Consider the following 25,713-nt stretch of genomic DNA (forward strand, 5'->3'; position numbering starts at 1 on the left):
GGCTCTGGGGGTGATAGATTGCATGGTGCCTTGAGATAGGGCTGGCTAATCAGAATCCTATCTAGAGGATCCATCTCATGATAAGCAATAGTGTATGTGCCAGTATGCATGAGAAGACCCTGTTTTTATTGGCTTTGGAAGCACTAGACAATGCAAGTAAGCATGTTCCAATATATCGGTGGTTCGTGGAGCACCCCTGACCTGCATTTGTTGTTTTCCCGCTCTAACACACCCACTTCAACTAAGGATGGGCTTGTTAATTAGCTGATTTGTAGAATCAGGTGTGTTCTGTCGGGATAAAAACCAAAATATGCATGGCAGGGGACCTCAAGGTTCAGGGTTGGGAACCGCTGCAATATCATCTCCTTTAAGTGCAGCTAGCAGTATTGGTATGTAGGTTGGTTGTAGTTTTGCATCAGTAACTTTTCAGTGAAGATGGTCTGCTGTGGTCCATTGATCCAGTGGTATTCACTCAACTGAATGCTGTGCTCCTAACTATGGTTAGTCTTGGCTGAGTGGTGGCATGCTACAGCCTGGCCCATCCTGTTTGCTGGTATGCCTCATAAATAAGCCCTGTGCCTCATGCAGGCACTCCAACCCACAACTGCAGAACATCCGCCACGTGGCTTCAGCTGGAGACTGCGCTCCAGTGGCAAGAGCACAGCCAACTAAAAAGATGTTCAGCAGACTCCAACTGAACAACACCAAAAAACATTAAGGGCAGAGCCTTATTGTGAAGTAGTCTAACAGAAATCCTTCCAGACTATTGCACATCACTGTCTCCAAAAGCCAAGAACCCCACCATTAAGAAAACAACCAAGATTGTCAATGACATACCAGCCTCAAAACTGAAAGGCAGTTTTCTCTGAAAAACAACAGCCTCAGTTTGAGGGCACAACAGATTGCGTCTCATCTGTGTTTATCTAAAAAGCAGAAGTTCTCCCTAGTTGTTCTGGATCTCAGGCTGTGCATTCTCATCCCAGTGCCACATGTTCCTCTCAGCCAGATCCCTGCATTCTTCAGGTCTGTTCTCATTCATCTGCTGTCTGTCTCCTCATTTCTCTCCGCTTGTGCGCTGCCAGGTCAACAAGACCCTGCCCGAATGATAAAGCAACCTGTTGGTGGCCAGGATGGGCCTCTCACGCAAGCAGGACGCCCTCACGGCCCTCTCTGTCTCTCCACAGGAAGCGAAGACGCTCTACACACGCAGGAACAAAGTCTAGCTAATTTATTGCACCCTGGCCAGAGCGGGCTGCAGTATGACAAAACACCTCCTGTTGTGAGGCCTATGTGCAGGGGCTAGTGAGTGGGCTGTGCTTTGAGACCTAGGTCAGACCCTGGTTTAGGGAAAAAAAAAGCTTCTTTTTCCTCTGAAGAGGACTCGCAGTGCATGAACTATTTGGCTGATTAAGCTAATTAGAAGGATGGATCACGTCTGCTTGCTGAAGCAAAGGATAAGCAGCAGTTGATGAGGCTTATTTGTGAAGTGCCTTTAAAGCTGATAATAGGCTTGTATGAATGAAGGCCTTGCTGCTGTTTATATGTCTCACTCTAGTCTCAATGCTTTATCAAACTATAACTGCAATATGCATATAGGTGGCATTTTTACCTATTTATCTGATGCGTTAAAAGGAAAAAAGTGAAACACCGTAGTGGCCCCCCCTGCAGAGCTGGTCATAGCTGATGTCATAGCTCCTGTTCCATAGGCTAAAGTTTGCTAATATCACTCTATGAAATAAGGGCTTAAATAAAATAAGATGTCAAATAACTCACATGTCACACTGAGAAGCTATTGCTGCAGTAGTTAAGTACCTTTTTGATATATTTATTGAAGATTTAGACATCAAAGCAGGCCAGATCACCAAGGGGAACCACCTCTGTTACCGCAGCAGCAATGTGTAAAGTTTTATGAGTTTTATTTTTTAAAGCAACACTTAACTGGCTTTGGTACTGAAGCTTATTAAGGTAATTTGCAAGTACTATACAAGTACTATACAAGTACTATACAAGTACTATACACGTACAATACAAGTACGTTTCTGTTATTGTGGCCAAAATTCTTAATTTTGAACATAAGCCTCCCTGGCTTGGTGGCTTTAGTGACTAGTGCAAAAGTTCTTTACCTATAATAAGTAAACTCCAGGAATAAATGGTGATACAGCAGAGAGAACATTAAAGTAAGTGCTAGCGCTGGCTGACCCACCAAGTGCTCTCTTCATCCTCCTTAAAAACCAAATCATCTCCAAAGCCTGTTATTGTTCTTCAAATCAGATTAGTGGAATTTCTGCACATTCAGCCCTTTTTATTGGCTCATTATTTGCTGATTTTTGCCTTTATTCCCACCAGCCTTACCCTGTATCTAATTTTCATCAGAACTAATATAGATAGTGTGGGGAAAAAATGTCCTTTGCCATAGAGTCCCTGAGTTACATTGTCAGCAGTTGCACATAGACCCTTTCTTGCTTTTATTACACTTTCCACTACTTCCACCATAGCGTCCTAATAGACTGGTGTGTCTTTTGGAAGGTCAGTTAAATCTGCTTGAAGATGAGACACACCAGTGAGGAAGAATTGGGAAAGGCTGCAATACATGCTGCTGTATTTATGCTGTAAAACAGTAGTCTGCTTTTGCTTGTAGTGATTTATGGGATGCTGTAATGTGGGTGCATATCACTCAGCCTGTCTTGCTCAGGCAGGTCATTTAATTGGCCCTCACACCTGCTATTGGTAATAGCCTATCCACAGATAGAGTTCACCCCTGGAGAATTAACATTACATTCTGCTCACACTGACTGTTAACCAGAGGCTGTGAATTTCTTCAGAGGATTTAAAGGCCATCTCATGATTGTTCCTGCCTTTGCTGTCTATGCGCCATAATTAGTGCTGTTTTCACAGGCTGTCTCTGTCTCTGTCTATGTACAGTGGCTAGCAGACAGACCAGACTGAAGCAGAGGAGGAGAGCGAGACAGTCATCAATCACAGCTGTGTGCTCTCTACTGAAATGTTAATGATGCAACAGAGCAGCGTCCTGCAGCAACGTGCCTCCATAGTGTACATAACTCGCATTACAGTTTTGAGGGGTAAGAACTCCAGATCTGCAAGAATGGAATGTGTGTAATGGGTAGTTACACTTCTACAAACTGATTGGCTGAGCTGCTCAAAGCCGCTGTAAAGTACTGCTTGTGTGCATACATACATCAGTGAATTTGGCATATCGGTAACAATGGGTGTCAGTGTGGGGCTGATATCAGCATAAACTTTTGGATTGAGTATCGGAGGGGGAACAAAGAATGAACCACATCCAATCCTGCAACAAATCTAGCCTAAAAATACCACATCTGGTAAATACACACTGGACCAGTGCGGTTGCATAGAAGCGGGTGCTGATTGACCATCCTGAATGATGTACAAGCTACTCTGTGTCTGACTCGGGAACCTGTCCTACAACAACAAAACAAGCAGTGATTTAGGTCAGTTGATGAATTCGCTCCACTGAGGAGCGAAGTACCTTATTTACGTTTAATTTGTAATGGGAATGCTTGACTTTACCCTCATATACATATTAGTTACATGAAACATAACCTAACTCATGCAGATGTTTTGTTAATGAACCAATTAAACAATAGTACTCAGCAGGCTAGAGGTCATGCAGCTATATAGTGTTAAAATTACACCGATTGAAAAGAATAAAATGTGAAATGGACAAAATGTAGCCTTTTTTCTAGGTGGTAGAGTGAAATGATTATGTAGTGTGTTTATTTTTTATAGTACTGGCTGCCTGAGTGATAATATAGCAGTATATAAGCTTCTATTCTATTCAGTAAACTGTTTTGAATCATAGGGAGGTAGTTGTGTAACAGCCACTATGTGTCATTTTACTGGCTGTGTATTTGAGGTTTTTCAGCATGATGGTCTATGTTTAGATGCTCATCTTAACTGAAGTGCTTCAATTAAAAACAGCTCATTTTGAAGCTTAGTAGTTTTTAAAGAGGAAATATGAGAAATACCAATATTAATACTGTCTGTTTCTCAGAAAAGAGAAAGGGATATTGTACCATGCTTTATTGTCTATTAATGTACCAAGTTATTACAAGAAATCATTATTCTGTTCATGGAATAACCTTGCACCATTATGTTGCTTGGAAACTCTTAACAGTGGTCTTTACAAACTACATTATTATGCAGATGAATTGTTTATTTTGGTTGTTATTAATAGAAGAAATTATTTGTTGAACACTGGTGTATTCATCATTGTTTCATTGCAGTTTTATAAAAGCAGTAAGCCGCTTGAAGCTATGCATTACAGTGATTTATTACAGTTACAACAAGAAGTTGAGCATGATGCAAACTTTATCATACTGTTTTATTTCCTGCTGTTCTCTGAAAACACTTGAGGCTGTACGATACATATTCTACTATTAGAATCTGTAAGTGAAGTGAGAGTACAGTCACAAAGCACAGGGAGCAGCATACCTTAAGCACAAACATTTGAAATTCACACAGTCTTGCTTCAAAGGCCTGATCCTAAGTTGCACTGAGGAGGAAATGGGAAATGTCCATTGAATCGAGCGCTAAGTGATAGTGTGTTTCAATAGTGGTCTCAGTGCCCATGTCTTTCTTTGTCTATTGTGGCGTGAAATGAAGTGAGCTCTCTGGAATTGTACTCACGTAGCATGACAACTAACCTACTGCGCTGGACCGCTGAATGTATTAACACCACCAGTTCTTGTCAGAGAGATACCGTAGCTTTCCTTTTCAAAGCTTCTGTGGCTTCATTGTTCAAAGCTGATGATTTTTCCATAGAGTAACAGGATTGGGGTAATGACCCAAAGGCTCTATTTTTCCCAGGAGCTGTGGCATGCTAAAATGAAACGAGGTGATCTCTTCTGCCTTAGACTAATTTATTGTAGGCTCAGAGATCCACTGAGTGTGCTGATATATTTTTGTTCTGGCTTTTTGTCGATATCGCTTAAATAGGGTCTGCTCTTTCATTGATTTTGCCATTAAAAGGAGATTGATTCATAGCTGTGTATGAAAAGCTTAAGACAGGTGCTGATAAGTGATGTCTGTGCTGAAGAAATTGCAAAGCAAGGAGAAAGGGTGTGTGTGTGTGTGTGTGTGTGTGTGTGTGTGTGAGGAGAATTAGAAGAAAGTGATGACGATAGAATGCATGGAATAGAAATGTATGATGTGAACACTTTAGGGGTGTCTTGAATAAGTATTTGTCTGTAACATTGGTATTTGATTCTGTAGTTTAAATTACAACACATTTCATCAGCAGAGGTCTTTAAAAAAGAATTATAGCTATGTGCATCCAGTTACCTCACCTCAGAGTGCAACACACTGCACCGCTCCTCACTTGTCCACTGAAATCAAAAGAGGATAAATGTCTGAGATCACATGTGGGACCACTTTAAATTATGGGACAATAAGAAAAAACCCAGTGTAAGATTTGCGATAAAGGGTCGGTAAACCGCAGAGGCATGACACGTTTGATGTATCATCTCAGATGTGCAAGTATAATGATATTTATCTGAGAACCGCTGGTCTCTGGTGAGCGTGACTCACGGTGCTCAAAGCCTCAAACCTGTTTTTTGTGGTAAGTTCTGGAAGTGGATGAGGAGCTGTTGCTGTCGCCATTGCTGCCTCTTCCAGGGTGGTCCACCTCACATTCAGATGGTGCTGTATCTCCAAAAGCTCCTCCAGTCCTCCGCTCCACTATCTGTAGTTCAACTCAGCCTGCGTTGACTTATTGCAGACTAGCCAAAAAAATAAATAAATAACTTGGTAAAATTAATATAAGCAGCTAACTAAGGCAAAAACCATTATGGTGATAAAAAAAAAGTATGACTCTAATTTGTTGTACCATTAGTGTCTACGTGACTGAAAAGCTGTATTTGCATGAGACGTCTACAATCTCAGCCTGACAGTGAGTTTTTGCCGTCCACTGAATATATTTTCAACTGCAGTGATGAGAATATGGTTAATTATGATGGGTAAATATTGTTTTTAATGCTGAAGTTGTTTGGAAATAAGTATTTGAAGCTTGTAAAGTGCTGTTCAGGCGAGCCCTAGAACATTTTTCCCTGTGAAATAATTGTTCTGATAGTTAGAATCGAGCTTTCACACTTGTGGTATCTCTACGTTTACTAATGTTGCCTTTATTGCATTGAGATGAACAGCATGTACCCATGACAATGTGAATTTCATGGTGGCCTGAGTTGGTTTGTGCTGGCTACAAAGCTCCTGACCCGCTCTTTGTGTGTGTGTCTGAGTGTGTATTTGTATTGGCCTGTAGGCTGGGTGACTTCCCTCTCGCTCTTTCTTTTCTCCAATTCAATTACAGCCATTGGCTGACATTTTGACTAATCATCTGCCAGACCGATACGTTAGATTTGCAGCAAGAAACAAATTGACTTAGTATGTCGTAGAATAGATTTTGAACTCTTGAACCAGGAAAAACCATTGAGAGCATTTTCAAGTGTGGATTTTTTGGGGAGAAATCTTCTCTATTCATTTCTATGCTGACGCTTGTTACAGTATTAGTCTCTTATGACTTGCTTATGACGAAACTCATTTTGATTAAGTAGTCTTAATCGTTAGGATCGACTTTTTCTGCTGATGAACTGATTTGAAATGTTGCAGTTTGCAAAATTGCACCTCTAACTTGCTTTTCATTTCCCTGATATTCTCATGTATGAATAATGTATGTATGCAAATTGCTTTTGTTTCCTCAATTTGAAAGACCACATGATGAGGAATGACATCTCACCTGATCTGCATATGGTAATGTCCTCATCCTGAGGGAGCCTGTTTTATAGGCTCAGCCTTCAGGAATCGAAGGCTTTGTAGCTGTAGAAATGGACTCTTCAGAGTAGTTCTTTATCTCTACGCCCTCCTTTTTAAATGGAGTTGGTGTTTGAAGTCTCATCGACGAGTGTGTATCCTCCCCGTTACTTTCAATATGTTTGTGTTCCAGAGCTCGGAGTGGAATTCTCAAGGACAGCTCTGTCCTAATGGAGCCTCTTTGTGCAAGACAGAACATAATAGCTGTTGCATTCTAATCATGAAAAAGAAAGTCTTGAGTGCTGAGGAGATGTGGTGATGCTCAATGCTCAGGGACTGTAAGGACGATGCTCTACTTGTGTTCATTGTTAGTCAGGCTGCAGTGGTTGACATTTTTCTTACACAAATAGCAGCGGAGTGCCTGAATGTTAGATTCCATTAATTTTCGAGGCCTTTTATCAAGTCTGCAACATTTCTTTCTAAATAACACTAATTATTTTTCACAGAACAAAGCAGCAGTCCTTGAGAATTCCTCATAAGTACCATTGGGGAGGAGAAGGTATTCTATTATTGACCCACAGGCATTCTCATGGGAAGAAACTGTAGACAAAGGCTTGGGCAGGAAAGCTGAGTGGCCAGACCAGAGGGCCTCCCCATAGGCATTCTCAAAATATGACTGTGGCCCTTTCAGACATTGAAGCTGGGTGATGACACATACTTGGCAACAAGAAAAACACTTTCCCTAACTGCCAGTGTTCCACTCCATTTTTTTCTTGTGCTGGCACAAATAGAATATCATTGTTTTGTTCAGAGTGCATTTCTGGCCTGGTTCATTTCACTTTTTGCAGAAAAATCAGTCTGTGAATTGTACGTTTACATCTAATCTGTGTTTTTAACTCAATAGAACCTAATTGACATTGCTTTCTTGTTAAAAAAATATTTTAAGAAATGCACGCCTTGCAGAAATTCCTTCCACATTTTCTTATTAATGTGTCCAGTTAGTCTACATTTTGTATTGGTGCCTGTGTCTGTACTCCAAAGTGATCCACATTGCAGTGATGTAGAGAGCGATGGTGAACTTTGATTATGAGGACCAGACACTTAGTGCGGTTTGTTTTGCTTTCAGCTAGAATCATACGCCTTTGTTTTGGATGTACTTGTCTGAAAATACTGAGGTCGCCGGCTGCCATTGACACCACTGTGGGTTTCTCTCGCAGCCACAGAGCTTACTGAGTCCTGCCTTAAGTCTGAGCAAACTGGGCTCTAGGTTACAGCAGCTCCATTCGGACATCACTTTTCATTAGCGCAAATCTAGCCCTAGTGTCTAAGTATGTGCCAGTCACGGTAGGGAGAGCGAGATAAGCAAACAGGTTCTGACAGGCTCAGTCACACTATAGCCAGCATGTTGATTGGGCCCTAGACAAGGCACTATAGACTTCCTGGGGTTTGCAGTCACATGATCCCTGTGGTCCCCCGAGAGGCCACAGGCGTGCGGTCGCACAAGGAATGTTCTCCTGACTGGAAAAGGTATCACCAGAACCCTGAACTCTCAGTTCCCTCTTTTTCTTCTTTTTCTTCCCCTGCCTCTCAAAACGCCAGTCTGACACTGGAATAACTTAATTGATTAAATGCTGCACTAACACGTTGAATTGTTTGAAACATCTTCTTTGCACCTCTCTTTCTTTTGTACTTAACTTTCAAGTGGAAGTTTTTATAGTTTTCCCTCATACTCCAAATTGCAAATTAGCCAAGGCCAAAATCTGCTTGTGTAATTTTGTACTGGTGCTGTAAGGCTAATGTAGCCAACAAGTAAGGCTGTATTCAAAGTATCGATACAGTGATATAGTATTGGTAGTATACGCTTCTTAAAAGGTGGTTCTTTAACGCTTTGCATGCTTAAATGCTTCTTTACATGGTAAAACGGCTTTGTGACTAAAAAAAGATGGTATACTCTTCACCTCAGAGTGAACCACACAACACATTCCTGAGAAGAATCCTCAATAATATTTATTTGTTTGATTCGTTACTATAAACAAACTTTTAACCCTGATACTTTTACTATATCCTAAAGCTTATTATTCGCTAGTTACATGGAAAACAATGCAAACTGGCCAAATTATTCTTAAGTTATAGAAATGAGATGTTATGGTAAACATTCACAGAAAACTTATCTTATTTATACATTATTGTAATTTTTGTAAGCAAATTTAAAGTTAAGCATTTAACAAAATGACATACAAAATTCAATGTTTACAGTCATTCATTAAGCTGAAAAAAATATAGTAAAAATCTGTTGTACATTTTGTGTGTTATTGTATCATATGACACATATTTTGGTGCGTCTAATTGTGAAGTCGCTGCAAGTAACTGCACACTTAGTGTATAAACTGCATGCCTGCATCATCTCTCGCGTTCCTTAAACCATGTCAAGTAATTTCAAATAGACTTACCAATGTTGTTTATCATAATGTATGTTATCAATAAAAATGAGAAAATGTACGGACAAATTTTAAGCTTCTGGATGCAAGTTTTAGCTTAGGATTGTGAGCAAGAATGGATAAAAATAGATTACAAGTTGTTGCTGATAAGCTTTATTTAGTTGTTGACTACATTAGACTTGTGGATCCACTGCAAAACTAAAGCAAACTTCGGCAATCTTGGCTGATTAGCTACATTAGGGGGAAGGGGAAAACTGTGTAAATTTAATTGTTTGCCAAATTGGCACTTGAAGTATGTATGAATCAGGAGAGTTCCTCCCCCAGCTTATTAATTTACAGCACCTTATTTGAGAGAACTCCTCATAGAGACCTCTGGCTACTAAGTGTGGCAGATGCTTCAGTTTCAGCCCTGGGGCAGTGAGAGCTGTTAGTTTTTCCTGGCCCAGAATAAAGCACAGTGGAATGGTCGTAGAGCTGAACTGAAGGACTCGTATACTAGCCCTTTACACAGCATTATGAAGATCTAATTTGACAAATGGTTTAGAGAGAATAAAATGGGCATACCTGAATAAACAAAGACTAGGAGAAGCCTGCCAAAGGAAGAGTGGAACGATTTTTACATTGCACAAAGAATTTTAATGATGTGTTTGATGATAGATCATTCTTTTTCATGAGCTCTTAGCTTACTGAGGTGGGCCGCTTGCTATACCGTTTGATATTGTGCAGACTGGGCAAAGAATGTGTTTCTTTCACCTTGGCCTGGAGACGCTTTAGTAGTATGGTTTTCTTTGGAGGTGTGTTGAACAGTATGCTGAAATCTCTGCATTCCTCCCCCAGTCTCCATCTGTTCTCTGAGGTGGCAGGTGGATACGGTCACTACTGGCAACCATGCAAGGTAGCATGCCTGCTATAAACAGATGATCAAAGGTCCAGCCACTCGCCGCAGCAAGAGATGAGCTTGTTTAGCTTCACACATCATACAGATTCCAGCAGAATGTCGAACAGTCTCACAGTATCCTCACTCGTTTTACATTCCGATGGTGATCTTGAGTAAAGTTAAGCTATTTGATAATCAGCTAAGTGGATTGCTCTCATTATATATTATAACATTATGCAAAAGCTTGTTCATTAATGCCTCAGAGAAAGTGGTACTCATTCGAAATCTGCAACATCCGGAGCATGTCAACGTTTCAAAGGTGTATTTAATAGATTTTTCAAAAAATTCTTCATTATTAAATCAATAAGATGATAACAAAGTCATTCAGAGTGGTTTGATGTGAAATGCTCCATTCTAGCAAAACTCAGTCAGAATTATTCACAGTGGTGGTGAAAAGAACCAAAAATCTGAAGTGTTTAATGTTTCAATAAGCTACCTCACAAAAGGTTATCAAATGAAACGGTTATGAATACACTGATGTCTGAGAAAGAAATAAAATGTCATTTTTTGTTTAAATCACCATTGCTTGTACATTATTGACACAACTCAGTTACGTCCAGGTTAACTGGTTGCTTTGGATAGTCAATAAAATAGCTGAAGTGGAGTTATAGACATTGCAACTTTTGATTCCGATCACCACCACTGTAAAGAAATCCGAATCAGTACCTCAGGCTTCTCTGTAGTGCACCATTTTCGTATCAGGCCACTCTGAATGTCTTTGTTTATATCTCCATGATTTAATAATTCAGATATTTTGCCACATTGGTGGAGTTCCCCTTTATAGAAAAGTATTGTGAAGTTCACTTTATTGAAATGTTCCTTAGCTTGAAAGTAAAAGGCTATATACTGTTATGAAAATAGGCATGTGGAATGGATGGTTTATATTCCATTATGACTGTTCAAAGTTAGAGATTTAGTGTTATTAGTCTGCTGCTGTAAACATTAAATTAAAAAAAAAAACCTTGTGTAAGAGGGTGGAGCCAAGCGTTTTGCAAATCTATCTATTTTGCAAATAATAATAAAACTCCAATAGCAATTTTTATGCCCATCCCCTAGTCGTGGGTGTTTTTGTCACAGGCTGCCCGTTTCTGTGTGCATCTGTTGTTTTTCTGCCCTGTGTTAATTGCCTGTGGTAATTACGAGTGCCGTGGGGACTGATTACCGCGGGGCGCGGCGAGCGTGCTATCGCACGTGTCTTGTTCTATCCATCACAGGTTTTAATTACAGGCCTGTATGTTTCCACACGCACCTCAAAAGGAGCCTAATGATGCTTGCTGATTCTCCAGCCTGTCTACAGACATTCTCACTTCTTGAGGGCAGAGGGGGAGTGTGTGACTCACAGTAAGACACCACATCAGAGGGCATCTTGAGGACTTGGCGTAGATGCCTGATAAATTACACATAGTAATAACGCTTTTCTGTATTGTTGTCAGGACCACAGCAGACAGTGGGAACTCGGTGGGGGTCTGTGGCCTCCAGAGCATATCCGCCACTGCCTCTCCTTGTTCTGCTGTGCAGATCCGTGCTTTTATTAGCCCCTCTGCAAACATGTTTAGATATTCCCCACGTCACTCAAGCCACTGGGGAAGACGGGCTGGTCTCTCTTTATGTCCCTCACCCCCTTTCTCCGCTCCTTCCTAATCTCCTCCCTTTGTTCCGTCTCTCGCTCCTTTTTCTCTTCCACCCTACCTCCTCCCTCTGGGATGGCCAGTATTCAGCCGTTGGCACAGGCTGTGCGGTTTGATTGACGGGGCTTTGGTCCTGCTCTCTCCACGCTTCGTTATGCCAACATGGAGATGCCTCTCTTCTTGCGCCTCTGTTTGTTTTTGCTCAAGGGTGTGGCGCATGTCCTCAATGGCCGCATCCGCAAGAGGAGGCTGAATCCATGTTCTGCCTCTTTCTCTTGCGCGCGCTCTCTCACTCTTTTTTTTTCCCTTCTCTTCCTGTTTGTGGTTTAGTCAGTGCCTCACAGACATGCTCTCCTAGGCTCTTTGTTCCAGGAATGTTAAGTTATTTAGTAAATTACACATTATTCCAAGGCAGAATGTCATGAATTTAAGATGAAAGAGCACAGCATGAGCACAGTGTTGCTTTTATAGTCCTTGGCTTTAGAATTCATTCACTGATTTTCTTTTCAATTCGAACTTCTGAAATTATGAGGTCACTTAGCTTTTCTGGATCTAATCTTTCATAGCGCTCTAATTTTCTATAGCTGAAATCAAGAATGGGCCAGCATGGGTTTTCTGGGCCAATAAAGTTAACTGATAACAGACCGCATTTGTGGACAGTACCACTACCAATAATCAGAGATGTTTACTCTTTTTTGCATTTTAAAAAGTTCACACTACAATCCACATAGACAAAGTGCTTTATAAACGATCAAGATGCTAATTGCTAATGCGAGCTGTCTCATATTCTTTAGGCTGTGAGATCACTGCAGTGATGAGTTCCTTAAAGACTTGACGTGTTTCCCCCTCACGTCTTGCAAACTACTGTGTTGTCCTCTGTGAAACTGTGAAACCGTGAAACTTCCACACCACTGACATTTTTGTTGCGTCATCAGAGTGTGACTTTGTGGCTCAGCACGTGCACAAGCTACAATGGAGCAGAAACTGAATCAGCTATAATTCTAATATCAGCCCAGAACCTGACCAAATTATTAAACATTAGAGCTCGATAATATTGAGAATATTGGCAACACATGGTTTTATCTGTAATGGCAAAAACATTCCTACTTATTTTGGTTGCTGCGTCGCCAGGAATCAAACATGCAAACTTCTGACAATAGGGCAGAGGAGAACTAATGAAAAAATATGAGACACTGGAGCAAAAGAAGTCTTGCTTGTACTGCTAGGTTTGTGCATTTCTGCTATTTATTTTACAAAGTGTAACAGTTGGAGTGTAAAATTAAAATATAAAATCGGAAGCTATATCTGCTATTATCAGTTATCACAATCCTCAGCCCCGTAAAATTAGAATCAGCCACAAAATTTTCATATCATCAGGCTCCATATCAGACTGATCATAATTACTTTTCTCCATTTAGTGATGAATATATTAGCGGTCGAAATAGGACTGCTGAAATAAACATGTCTTATATAGGCCAGACAAAATACCAACAACCAGAAATAAACCAGTATTTGCTTGGTGTGCCATACTTGTGTGCAGGGTTGGGTGGTAATGGAATACATGTAACTGTGTTAACATGATCAGGCTATCAAAAAAAGCGTATCTGTCACAGTTCCAGTAAAAAAAGATACAATCAGATTACAAGTACCTTATGGAAAAAGGATGATCACCAGCAGCATTACATTCAAATCTACACACATGCAAATTTGTTGTCTTTGGTAAAAATCTGCAGTTTTAATTTTTTAATATGTCACAATATGTCAACTTAAGTGTTATAGATTATAGAAGAATCCCCCTCCCCGGCAGCAGTTCACAGACTTTGACTCAGCCAATCTATAGAATTTTAGTATTTTATTTTGATTGGCAATAGATCTGCAGTGTTTTCACAAAGAAAATCTGGTTTTACACATCGCCAGCTTGTACTGCAGCAAACTAATCTGAAGAAAAATGACTGTATTCTTGTTTGTAGCTGTGTTAAATTGTACAGTTTAACTAGTTATAAATAAAACTTGTGCAAATGTAAACTGGCCAGATTTTAATTCTGAGTTGCGCTGATAATAAGTAACGGTTCTGAAACGCGAAAAGAAAGCACAGACCCGTGAGTGGTAAGTTGGGTAACTATACATGTGGGTTTTTCACATGTATAGTTTCTTTCTTTTTTAGTTTTTCAAATGATCAGTGTGAATTGTTAATGTGTAAAGTATCATTATCTGTAAAGAAGGCAAATAAACACGTAGGACACAGTGTAGATTTGGCCATTTTGATAAACTTGACAGTGGCGCACAATTTTTGTCCCCTATAATCTACAAGACAGCTGTGCTTTTTGCAGAATGTTTGGTCTGTGTGCTCTGACCAAAAGATCAATACGGCATTGCTGTATTCCAGTACTATCCATCACTCTGGTTCAAGGACAGACTTTGGCTTTAGGTGCTGGTCATGCTTGAAGGTGAGAGCCAGGTCTTGTCAAAGATGAATAATCTTCAGAAAGCTGGATAACTCTGTCATACACTTTCATCCTCTCTTTGCCCCCCCATTCCACAGACACACACACACCCACCCTCATGCTGCACTTCACACTCTCCCGGTAGGAATGTGAGTTCAGCCCTGTCCTTTCAGTGATCTGTCAAGGCTGGCTTGTCAGCTCTAAGAGCTTTCCACGGTGATGAATGTCTATGGCTGCCCACTCTGGGCCCCTCGCACAATAACTGAGCAAGTGCCATGATATGAGAGCGGCCATGCCTTTCACTGCCCAAAGCAATGTCAGTGCACAGAGAGCTCCCATTCAATTTCACTTTCTCAGTGCTCAGAGAGCTTTCCTATCAGCACCTTTGAACTGACCGTCAGGCTGAATTCATTAAGTCACAGGGAGGATTTAAACACATCTTCAGATTGTCAGCTCATATTACTTTCAACAAAACAGTCATTAAAGAGTAGGAATGTTTTTGTGAAGGTTTTTACTCATGAACTAAATCAATCCAAAGTCAATTAATGTCCCAGTCTAATATTTGTTTTCATAGATAATACAACTGTACAGTGCATACTTTAAACACATTAAAGTTAGTAAAAACAAATCCAATTTTAATTAGATATGCTAGGCTGCTGTTTATTTTAAAAGGCTTCAATGATATTACTCCATGTTTAGAATGTGCATAGTGTGACAATAAACTGATACTTGGTATCAACTGGTACCTTGTATGTGCTGTTATGACATTTTTCCTCTGGGTAGTACGGTATGTTTACAAATCTGTAATCACACTTTTTTTTCTGGAATTTCAACTACCTAGTGAACTATGCTGTACCTGAGCCATGTTGAATTAGGTGAACTTTCTTGCTAGGGTGCTATGCATAGACTTCTACATATGAGTAGAGCTATAAATAGTGCAGACCCCTGATGAGTCCAACACAGTTATCACACAATCATCACTTGTCATCACTTGAGTCGGGTGAGATGCCATCTGTGACTCTACTAAAAGGTTCAGAACTTAAAGCTCCTTTATTGTTGCTACTGTTTGTGTTTACTATTACCACTATCATCCTGTAAGAAATCATGTGACCATCGCACAACCTCCAGAGAACCCCACCAACTTGCACAGTTCTGTTATGCAAAGGGAAACTGATACAAGGGCTCCACTGGGGTACAGATAATTCTAGGTTTGGTTCTAGTAACTATAACTATATACTAGTCTGTAACTATACTGGGTCATACCTAGATTTACTTGTGGCTGATTCAGCTGTGCTTTGACAAATAGCTAAATAACAATTGAGACATGGTCAATACAGAAATTGAAACTGACTGTTTTGCTGTTTTTTATTTTCCACTTTAAAATAGTTCCACGTTGAGAGCATTTAACTTGCCACACTGCTGCAAGTTGTGGATAATGTCCATTTATGTGTGACAGTGGCATAAGAGGAGCGCATTGATCAGATACTAGCAGATAATATTTTGTGTTTTCCTTAGAAGAACAGCTGTGTATGTTTGCAAATGGGTTTTAATGTGGTTCACAATAAAGGTTTTGCTTGCTTCATCCATTCACAGCATATGTGAATTCCAGAATACTGTGAATGCCAACTCTGGTTGTTCACATTACGTCATAGTAAAACTGACACCAGTCCATTCAGATATGTCTTAATTGGCAATCTTTCAGTTCAGTTGTACATCCTTACCGAAGTGTAACCTTTTTTTTTCTTTTTCTTTCACAGCCGTGCCATCAAAACCAACCAGGACCTGCTCCCCGAGACCCCCTGGATCAACGTCTTCTATGATGACTTCTGGGGCACACTGCTCACCCACAGTGGCAGCCACAAGTCTTACCGGCCGCTCTGCACTCTCTCCTTCCGCCTCAACTATGCTCTGGGCGGCATGGAGCCATGGGGCTATCACCTGGTGAACGTTGGGCTGCACTGCATCGTGACGGCGCTTTTCTCTAGCCTGGCAGGCCTGATGCTGGGCCGGGGCTGCTGGAGGCTGCTGGCTGGCCTGCTCTTCGCCTCCCACCCTGTCCACACGGAGGCAGTGGCAGGGATTGTGGGTAGGGCAGATGTGGGGGCTGCGCTTTTCTTCCTGCTGGCACTGCACTGCTACATAGGCCACTGCACCCTGCGGGCTGAGGGGGCCCATGGCCAGTCCTGGGCATGGTTCCTGGGCAGTCTAGCATGCTCTGCCTGCAGCATGCTGTGGAAGGAGCAGGGCGTCACGGTGCTGGCTGTGGCGGCTGTGTACGACGTGTTTGTCTTCCACAGGATGAGTCTTAGGCAGCTGCCAGGAATCTTCTATAAGGTAAACAGCTATTTTTTTGTTTCCTCCCCCATTTCATTTCATCCTTAAATTTACTGGTAAGTAGATCTTCATGGAGTATAATGTATCTATGAGTCCAATGAGCCCATGATGATGCTTATGAAGAAATACCAAGTGTAGTTTTGTTGTTGACTCATTCTTTACTTAAAGCACTATATAATGCTTAAAAGCATAAGTCTTTATAGGAAAGTCTTCAAATTGGCAGCCATCTTGGTAATGCCCTCTGGCTTTTATTTTCAGTCATACAAGGCCATGCTCCTAGCTTCTTGAATGGGAATAGATGTGTAAAACTAAAAGCCACATTAAGGTTTCAAAAACATATTTGACATAACTGGCAAAATCTGACAAAAACACATCAATAGTTTGTAGCATTTGGCTCAAATAATGCAAAAACATGTTTTTTTCAGCTTGTTATGGTTACTATGCATGTGCATATCTCCACTGTGAGGTTCGGCTTTTCCAGCTTGCGGTTTCACCAGCAAGCTGTTGGCTACTTTTATTGAAGGGTGAGACTTTCCCCATAAACAGATGCCATGCTGAGCATTGTGAGCTTTTCCATTCATTCCTTAACCAGCAAACTGTCTCCTCCTCCTTTATAATGTCTGTGATAATATTTATATGACAAAATGGTCATTCTGCCAGATTGCAGTACACTACAGGAAGCATTGGTAGCTTCTATTGCTTTCTTGCACCAAATCACAAAAAATATTTTTTAAATTATTAATTGAACTTTTCATATTTGTGGAAATCATCAGTTGCAACCCTAACGGAAAGCTTTTTCTCGTCTTGTTTTTAAAACCCATGTTGTCATTTCCTGCACACCCATCGTCTCATGAGTGCTCAATCACCCATAAATGGAAAGCTGATATCTTTGTAGACCTGGTGGGTGTGTATGTGTGTGTGTTTGCTTTTCATTAGGATGAAATTTGGAAAACAGTTCCTCTGTGTATGTTCAGCTGGGTGATCCTGTGTGAACTGGAGTTTTTTCCTCTAACTGCTACAAAAATATACAAGAGCAGAGGGCAAGCAAAGGGAAAATTTTGAGCAGGGCTTGTTTACGTGCAACTGGCCAATGCTATTTGTGTTTTCTCATAAGAGCGGGTGAGTATAATTGCATAAGGATCTTAATATAGACCCCAATAAAGGTTTTACTTTCTTTATCCATTCACAGTAGGAATATTCAGAATACTGTGAATGCCCACTCTGTACCCATTCTGCCCTTGGGCACAAGTAAAACCTCTGTTTATTCATGCCTTGTCATGACTGTAGTCTTTATTCTGTAAACATCTCCTTTAACGAACCCATGATAATTGCAAAATGTCTACAGTAGTCAAACTAATAAACTTGAGAATAGCTTGCTAATGTTCCGAAATTGTTTAACTGCATTACAAAACACTTGAGATGAATGGTGCTCTAATGACAAATAATGATGTTGATGTATTTTGTTTACATGAAAATGTAATTAGTGCAGTGATCAATCATAGGCAGAGACAAAGTCAGCAGTGTGTGGAGAGAGAGAGAGAGAGAGGTCCACACTCACTGAAATCAATGAAAATAAATGGATTTCACATAGGAATGCAGTTCTTTTTTGGAACAAACCTCTTTTCTGAGCATCAGACCATCAGGGTAGCTTTTGCTTAGCTGTGACTTGTCAGGAGCATTTAACGTCCACTGTCAAGACTCTGTGACTTTACTGACCCCCAGTCAGTCTGCAGAATTAAACATGACATGTGCACAACTGTGACTAGAGGTTAGAGAGGGCTTTGGGACCCAGTGATGCAGTTTAACCCCCACGTATAGAGACTAGGGTGAGTGTGTGCACATGTTCATGTAAATGTACATGTACTTGTACCAGGAATTAGAAACGGTTGATAATGAAAGTGCATCATGAAAAATGATTGTTGAAATTGTTTGGATTATTTTGACATAGCATGATTGAAAACAGGTCCAAAATGGAGTGAAAACTTTTGTTTTAAGTATAAGTTCATAAGATTATTATTTAGATAACATATTGTTAGATAAGTTATTTTATCCATCTGCCTGGGTCAAAAGGTTATTATTTTATTGTTAATTTACATAGAAATCAACTATTAGCAGCTTTTTTTTGTCATTTTGGTTTGTTCTGAACAGAAACCATATTTTTGTTTCAGCATTTCATGCTACCTCTTCATTTGGTATTCATTTAGAATATAATCAAAGGACTGTTAATGTAACATTGTGTTAAAATAAGTGACACCATTAAGTAAATAAATCACTTATTTAATTGAAGGAAGGAAATGTTAACATTTCACAGTTTAACTGCATTTTTAAATATAATTTTCAGTCTAGAATTTGTTTTTTACTGATAACCAGACAGATTAGATTTGACCAATAATTCAAACCGATATTTGAAGCATTTATTGTGTTCCAAAAGAACATTTAAGCAACTTCATTTAACCGCTGTTTTTACCTCATACAAATACATGGTAGGCTTTTTTGTAATGCTAATATAGGAAAATCTATCTCAGGGTCTGTTAGTGATGCACAAAATGGAAATTCCTCACTGAAACTAAAACTCAAGAACACTGAGGCAGATATCTACATTGAAAACTGAGAAAAACTGCCAATAAATAAATAGTTTACATAAAATAATCTTACTGTAATAAAATTAGTGTTTAGGTCATCTTGGGTGTTGCATCCCCTCTTGACCTCTTGATACTCTGCATGAACAGTGATTACAAATCTCTTGTCTAAAGGTCATTGTTCTGCCTGGCGGATATTTCCGCTGTTGATCTACTGTTGCTCTGACTGTTTAAGCACATCTGCCCTTATCGGTGCAGGAGAGCAAAGAAAACGGACAGCATTTTAAATAAATATTTCTCTTGGTTGAAATTTCAGTGCATCTCTCCTGTCTGTATTTTTTTAATGTGTGCGTCTGCATCAGCTTCGGCAGATATGTGAATGAAAAATATAGAATTACATTCTGTGAAAAATATTCTTTGTTCTGTTTTTGTTTTCATCTCATGTTAACCATTTCTAATCCCTGCTGTCTGTGGAGACTGTCTGTAGAAGTTATCTTCACCCATAGACTGCAGTTCTGTCTTTCCAGCATTGTCGATTAATGCTTGAACACGCAGATGTCTGCTACAGGCATCTGAAGGACATGGTCCCTCTCAACTGATAACCTTGCCCTGAGATGGATATGTAGCCATCAGCATTTCCTGTCAATCCAGACTCGCATTGTTAATGTATGAGGCTTCACGCCAGAGGCTATATGCTTGTGCACTTTCTTCTCTAGACCCACTTTCTTCACATGCGTACTCTACCCAAGGGTCCGCCCAAGTCTTCACTGCTTCATTGCTGTCACCCTGTGGAGCGTTCAGTGGGATTAGCACTTAGTCAGAGGGAAATAATTCCAGATTTTCGTGGTCGAGGAGAGACTGTGTCACCCTGACTCATAAAGACAGTGCATAAAGGGGATGTGGGGGAAAGCAGAATTACCATGTAAACGTTTAAGCTTTATGAAATGTCTGATCCTCAATCCAAGGGACAATTATGTTGTCTTCCACACTGCACTTTTTATGATAAGTGCTGTATTGAAAGCTGGGTGGGTTGGTCAGAGAGACAAATTACTTCCTGCAGCTCAGTGTATGAGGGCTCCTTCAGTGCAGCGAGGAAACAGACTAAATGTGTTGTGATTAAAGCAAAAAACAAAGCATTGAGGTGTTAAGGCGCAGCTGTCAACGGCTCATAATAAACACGTTTATATTTCTCTCTGCACCGCACTTACAAGGCAGTATGTCTAACAGCATAGATGTGTGAATAGACTCAGTAGCTGAGGGCCATGTTAATGTTCCCCTGTCAAAGCAGTGGACTGGCATGCATACATGGATCTGTGATTGATTATACAAGGAACCACTTATTCAGTTATGGTTTGAAGTCTATTACATTATGCTGGAGTGGCGTATTTACTGTGAAACAATGTTCTAATGTCTGCTGTAAGTGAATGCGTGTGGCTTCTGCCCAGGGTAATATCACTTACTGAGATGGAGCCTGCAAAGCATATACACTTCATGACCAAAAGTATGTGAACACCTGACCATTGCACCTATATAAGCTTGTTGGTCATCCCATTCCAAAACCATGGGCATTAAAATGGAGTTGCTCCTCTGTTGCAGCCATAACAGCCTCCACTCTTTTGTGAATGCTTTCCACAAGATATTGCAGTGTGTCTGGGGGATTTTGTGCCCATTTAGTCAAAAGAGCATTTGTGAGGTCAGGCATTGATGTTGGTGAAGGCCTGGTTTGCAGACATTCTAATTCATCCCAGAGGTGTTCAGTCAGGGTGAGGTCTGGGCTCTGTGCAGGCCATCGGAGTTCCTCCACACTAAACTCATCAAAACATGTCTTTCTAAGGGGCTGAATCCAAACCCTGAAAAACAGGTAGTGTTCTCCTGGCATCCACTGAACCCAGAATTATCAGACTGCCAGATAGTGAAGCGTGATTCATCACTCCAGAGAACACGTTTTGGCTGCTCCAGAGTCCAGTGCGAGTGTGCTTTACACCACTCCACTATTGTAAAGCAGTGCTTTGCATAAATGCTTGGCATTGCACATAGTGATCTTAGGTCTGTGTGCAGCTGCTGGGCCATGGAAACCCATTTCATGAAGCTTCTGATGCACAGTTCATGTGCTAATGTTGCTTCTAGAGGCAGTTTAGAACTGTGGACTTGTCAAACACAAGGCCAGTGGGCCAAATCAGGTCCATGACACAATCCTATCAAAAGTTATTTTGATTTTCTATTAATATTAGCCCGTTTCACAATGCCCTGCACTTCAGTCCCCAGCATGCACTTCAACGTAATGTGTGCTCCCACCGTTCCCCACCAACAGCGATCTAAGGGACAGCGATTATACCACAATTCTACCACACCAGTCATAACACCAAACACACTAACTGCGTTTCAGCTACAGTTCAACCATTATATACACTATAAACACTGTAAACACTCAGCAGCTCAGAAACTGACCCCAAAATTAAAAAACTTGCAGCAAAGTAAAGATGCCATGTTTAGATCAAGCACATAGGCAGGTTTAGAAGACCTCCCTCCTCAGGACAGACTGGGACTGAAATTTTTTAATATGGCCCACACCCCTGTAGTAGTGAGTGATGCAACAAAGGATAGGCAATTTTTTGTGCTCTACATGCTTTTACACTCAGCAGCCTCGCTCTATGTGGTCTTTTACTTTGTGGCTCATACTTTTCTCCTTTTTGGCCATATAATGTCCAGTAATTTATTAATGTTTGAGTTCTAGTCTTTTAAAATGACATTTATAGTTCAGCACACAGTGTTATGTGACTCAAATATTTCAACTTTAATTGAAGGAAAGTAGAGTGCTTTTAAATGCATTGTAACTGTGTATATATTATATGTGGTGTGTGCTGCAGTAGACATACAGAGTACTTGTTTAAGCAATGTAATTATTATCCCTTCCTTGTAAAGTGTTTATTAGGCCATTAATAGGCCATATTCAGGATATAGCCATTCCTCATTTGCTGTCTAGCTAAACACCACAGGGGGATTAATCACACTAAAAGCTTCTGTGTCCATTTCCTCAGAGTCATTGTGAGCTAAGCAATGCATCCCAGTGCTTCTAAGGGATTAGCTAAATGCCACTCAGCCAAGTATGGCCAAGCTAGCCAGCCTCTGATGTGAATGGGTACACCTGGTGATTGAGTCCATTTTTTTTCTAACACTGTGTCCAGCTACATTTTACATGTTATACCTATTTTTAGTCAAGGACAGATGGCTAGATGGAGAAGGATATTACATGAAGTAGACCCTCAGTGTTTTGTGTGTGTATGTAGAAGTGGGTGATTTGACTGTTATCATTATGATACATGATACTGTTATACGGTTTACTAAGCACATCACCAGTGTTGTCAGTATTTCTAGTACTGGTTCTACATACAAAATGTAGAAATTTAGACCAGCAAAGTAGAATTTTAGTCCAATATCTTCCAATATAATATGATTGTCATTTTCCATCATTTTATCTCATTATTCATTTGTCAATCATAGATTTATACCGAAAAATTGCCAATTTCCTCAAAACAACATAAGTGGTCAGCTGATGATAGCTGACTGTATGTATTACATATATTATACCCCCAGTACAGGGAGCACACTTAATATATGGCTTTTTTCTGTGAATTTTAGTGCCAAATCTCTCTTTATTTGCTAAATTTAACATCATTTTAACATAAAGTAAAATATAAAATATGAAACTTTTGCACAAGCTGCATTTTATGTTATGTTTTGTGTTATGTAGCATTCAGAAAATAAAAGGTCATTGTGCATTAAAAATGTAAAGAAGTGTCTTCTCTGTAGAGGAGGTGTGCTTACTTTCACAAAAACATGTCATTTGACCAAGGACGCCAAAACTTTTGCATATGACTGTATTATCCAATGTGAAAATGTGTTCAAGTATCACAGTATTATATTTTGCCGTATTCTGCCAGCTTGCTTTAACTGAGAGAGTGGGAAAAGAAAACAGGCAGTATAGTGTTTTGCAGTCACTCTCACTTTTCTGCGAAAATCCGCTACATTTCATCGGATTATTAGTTTGTTAGTGGTGGTGCTATTCTAGTCACCCCCACCCACACTCTCTGTACTAAACCTACTGCTGGTTGTGGCCAATTTGTCCATGCAGGCATTCAGATGCTAATACTTCTTGTGTGTGCTGGCGTCTAATGGCCAATCCCCCTATTCTTCACACCTCTGCTCTCTCACCATGATAATGATAGCCTGACAGCCGTGCCTAGTGTCAAAGCAAGTTACTGTTGTTTTTCTTTCCCTTAGATTGGCTATGCTTCACTACCTCTCCCACCACTAACAAGTCACTTGTGTGTGCTGGGCTGTAATGCATAGATTGAAGTGTTTTTGTTCCATTGTGCTCAGTGAGAATATAACGTGTAGGTGTAATATATAGTTTAGCATCCTTTCTGGTGCTCCGATATGTTATAAATTCTTGCCTTAGATTAAAAAGACAATATCAGTGTTTGATTTCAGTAAAGGAAATGCGTCATAGTTTGCTGTTCACATGTACATGTATGCACAAACATGAGCAAGAAAGAGAGAGTTAAATGCATTAGCACGTGTCGAGTTAACAGAGAGTTGTGGTCTGTGTACTTTTCTGGCAGCCGACATCTCCAAAGCTCTAGGGTGTTTTTATTGAGAGCTTCGGTAGAGCTCTAGGATGCTTTTGGTCATTTCTCACCCATTAAAAACCCCTACACTCTGAACCAGCCTGAGTCCATTTTTGTTGTGCTTGCTGATACGATTTGGATTAATACATTTTAACGTGTATTCACTGAAATGAATACATATAGATGCACTGTGGGGATCCTGACCATAGAAAAACAAACTAAAAGGGGGCTAACAAATGGACAGATGCACTACTGTCTGTAATTGTAGAACTACGAATTGCTCATATATGATAAGTGGAGCAGAGCTGATCCAATGGATAAAGAGTGTAGATGCAAGGAGGTATACTTAATGAAGTGGCCGATGGGTGTATATATTAACTAATTAGATAATTAGCAGTCAGCTATGCTAGACTTCTTGTATAATTAGCTGTCAACTTCTTGTCCTTGTATATAATTTTACCTCATAATTATTTTTTTCTTACACTCGTATAGTGATTATCATTTTCCTATAAAATGATCCATTATATGGACAATTATCTGTCAGCTTGAGTAGCATTCTCATTTTCATATCCTCCCAAGATAACCTCCAATTATTGTAATGTTCTATCATTTTGCCTCATGATTCATTTGTCTGTGTTAACTATGCCTATTCCCATAATTAAAACCAGTGTTTTTTTTTGAGTCTGATTTATACCTAAAGAAAATGTTGCTAATTCCCTCTCTGTCCATTTTCCTTTTATTTTTTTCTCTGAACAACATAAGAGGTCAGCTGATCATAGAAGTAGACATAAAAAGCATTAATATGCCTGATCTAATAGTTTTATGCCACTGTTGCTGTTTTCCTTGGGTTACTACTATAGTCTTTACGTCACCCAAATGTAGCGTGGCTGGCAGTTATTATGTATTTGTGGTGTAGTCAGCTTATCTTTATGTGGAAAAATGCCTTTTATTAGCTCATTTTGTGTGTGGAACTGGTTAATAGGCTCATTTTCAATAACAGATACTGAAGTCAGATACCATTAACACACCTAGTTTGGCGAGCACACCATTGCTTTTCAATATGAGCTCACAATGAGTGTTCATTAGCAGTATGCAGTAAAATGGCTTTCCTAAGGACTTGGCATTTCCTCTGTTTTTCCACATTGCAAATTACATTGTTGGTTAGCTATTAAAGTGAAAGTTTGAGGAGTGCTATGACAAGAAATGTTGCTCAAGGATTTCAACCCAAAAGGGAGTCGTTTATCGTTATTGTTTGAGTAAATATTTTGTAGAAGAGAAGCTTGTTTATTGTATTGTGATTTAGGAAGCATTGTTAGAAAGCTGCACTTTTAAAACTTTTCAGCCTTTTAAAACGACAACTTACAGTTGAAAAGAGGGAAGCTTTCAGTTACTTTACTGAAAATTGCATTCATTTACAAAGCACAGATCTGTAAGGAATATACTTAACAGTAATTCTTTTATGGAGGGTGTGTTCAGGGGTGGACGAAATGATATCACGATAAATTGTGTCACGGAAGCACACTGTGGATATCATCAGTATTTAAAGAGATTTAGATGGCAAACCCAAGACATGTAGTTCTGGAGATCATGACTTTGTCAAGAGTCCATGAGGGCATAATTGGTCCTCTTTAATTGGCTGTAGCTGTAAAATGTAAAGCCATATGCAAAAGTTTGGGCACTCTGGTCAAATGATGGTTTTTTTTTTACATTTTTTTAATTTATTTATTTTTTTTACTTTTTTTTTTTTAAGTGAAAAAAGTGCACATCCTCTACAGAGAACCACGTTTGAACATTTTATTGCACAATTACTGTTTATTTGCTGAACTGAATATATAAACTAAATAAAAACAAAGCATAAAATGTTGCTTGTACAAAGGTTATCATCCATTTTAATGTGTTTCTTTTTCCCATTATGTTAAACTTTGCACATAAATAGAAG

At 39.8% G+C, this 25,713-nt stretch overlaps 1 protein-coding gene across 1 annotated transcript in view; it reads left to right on the forward strand.

Moving 5' to 3' along the window:
* The window catches only part of tmtc2b (transmembrane O-mannosyltransferase targeting cadherins 2b), a 136,980-nt gene that overhangs the window by 52,432 nt on the left and 58,835 nt on the right, over positions 1-25,713 (forward strand). The window contains exon 2 of the mRNA XM_036584743.1: positions 15,991-16,567. Coding sequence (XP_036440636.1) covers positions 15,991-16,567 — 577 coding nt within the window. The remainder of the gene's footprint in view (positions 1-15,990; positions 16,568-25,713) is intronic.

This window comes from Colossoma macropomum, unplaced genomic scaffold (genome assembly GCF_904425465.1).
Source record: "Colossoma macropomum unplaced genomic scaffold, Colossoma_macropomum, whole genome shotgun sequence".
In the NCBI taxonomy this organism is placed as follows: domain Eukaryota; kingdom Metazoa; phylum Chordata; class Actinopteri; order Characiformes; family Serrasalmidae; genus Colossoma; species Colossoma macropomum.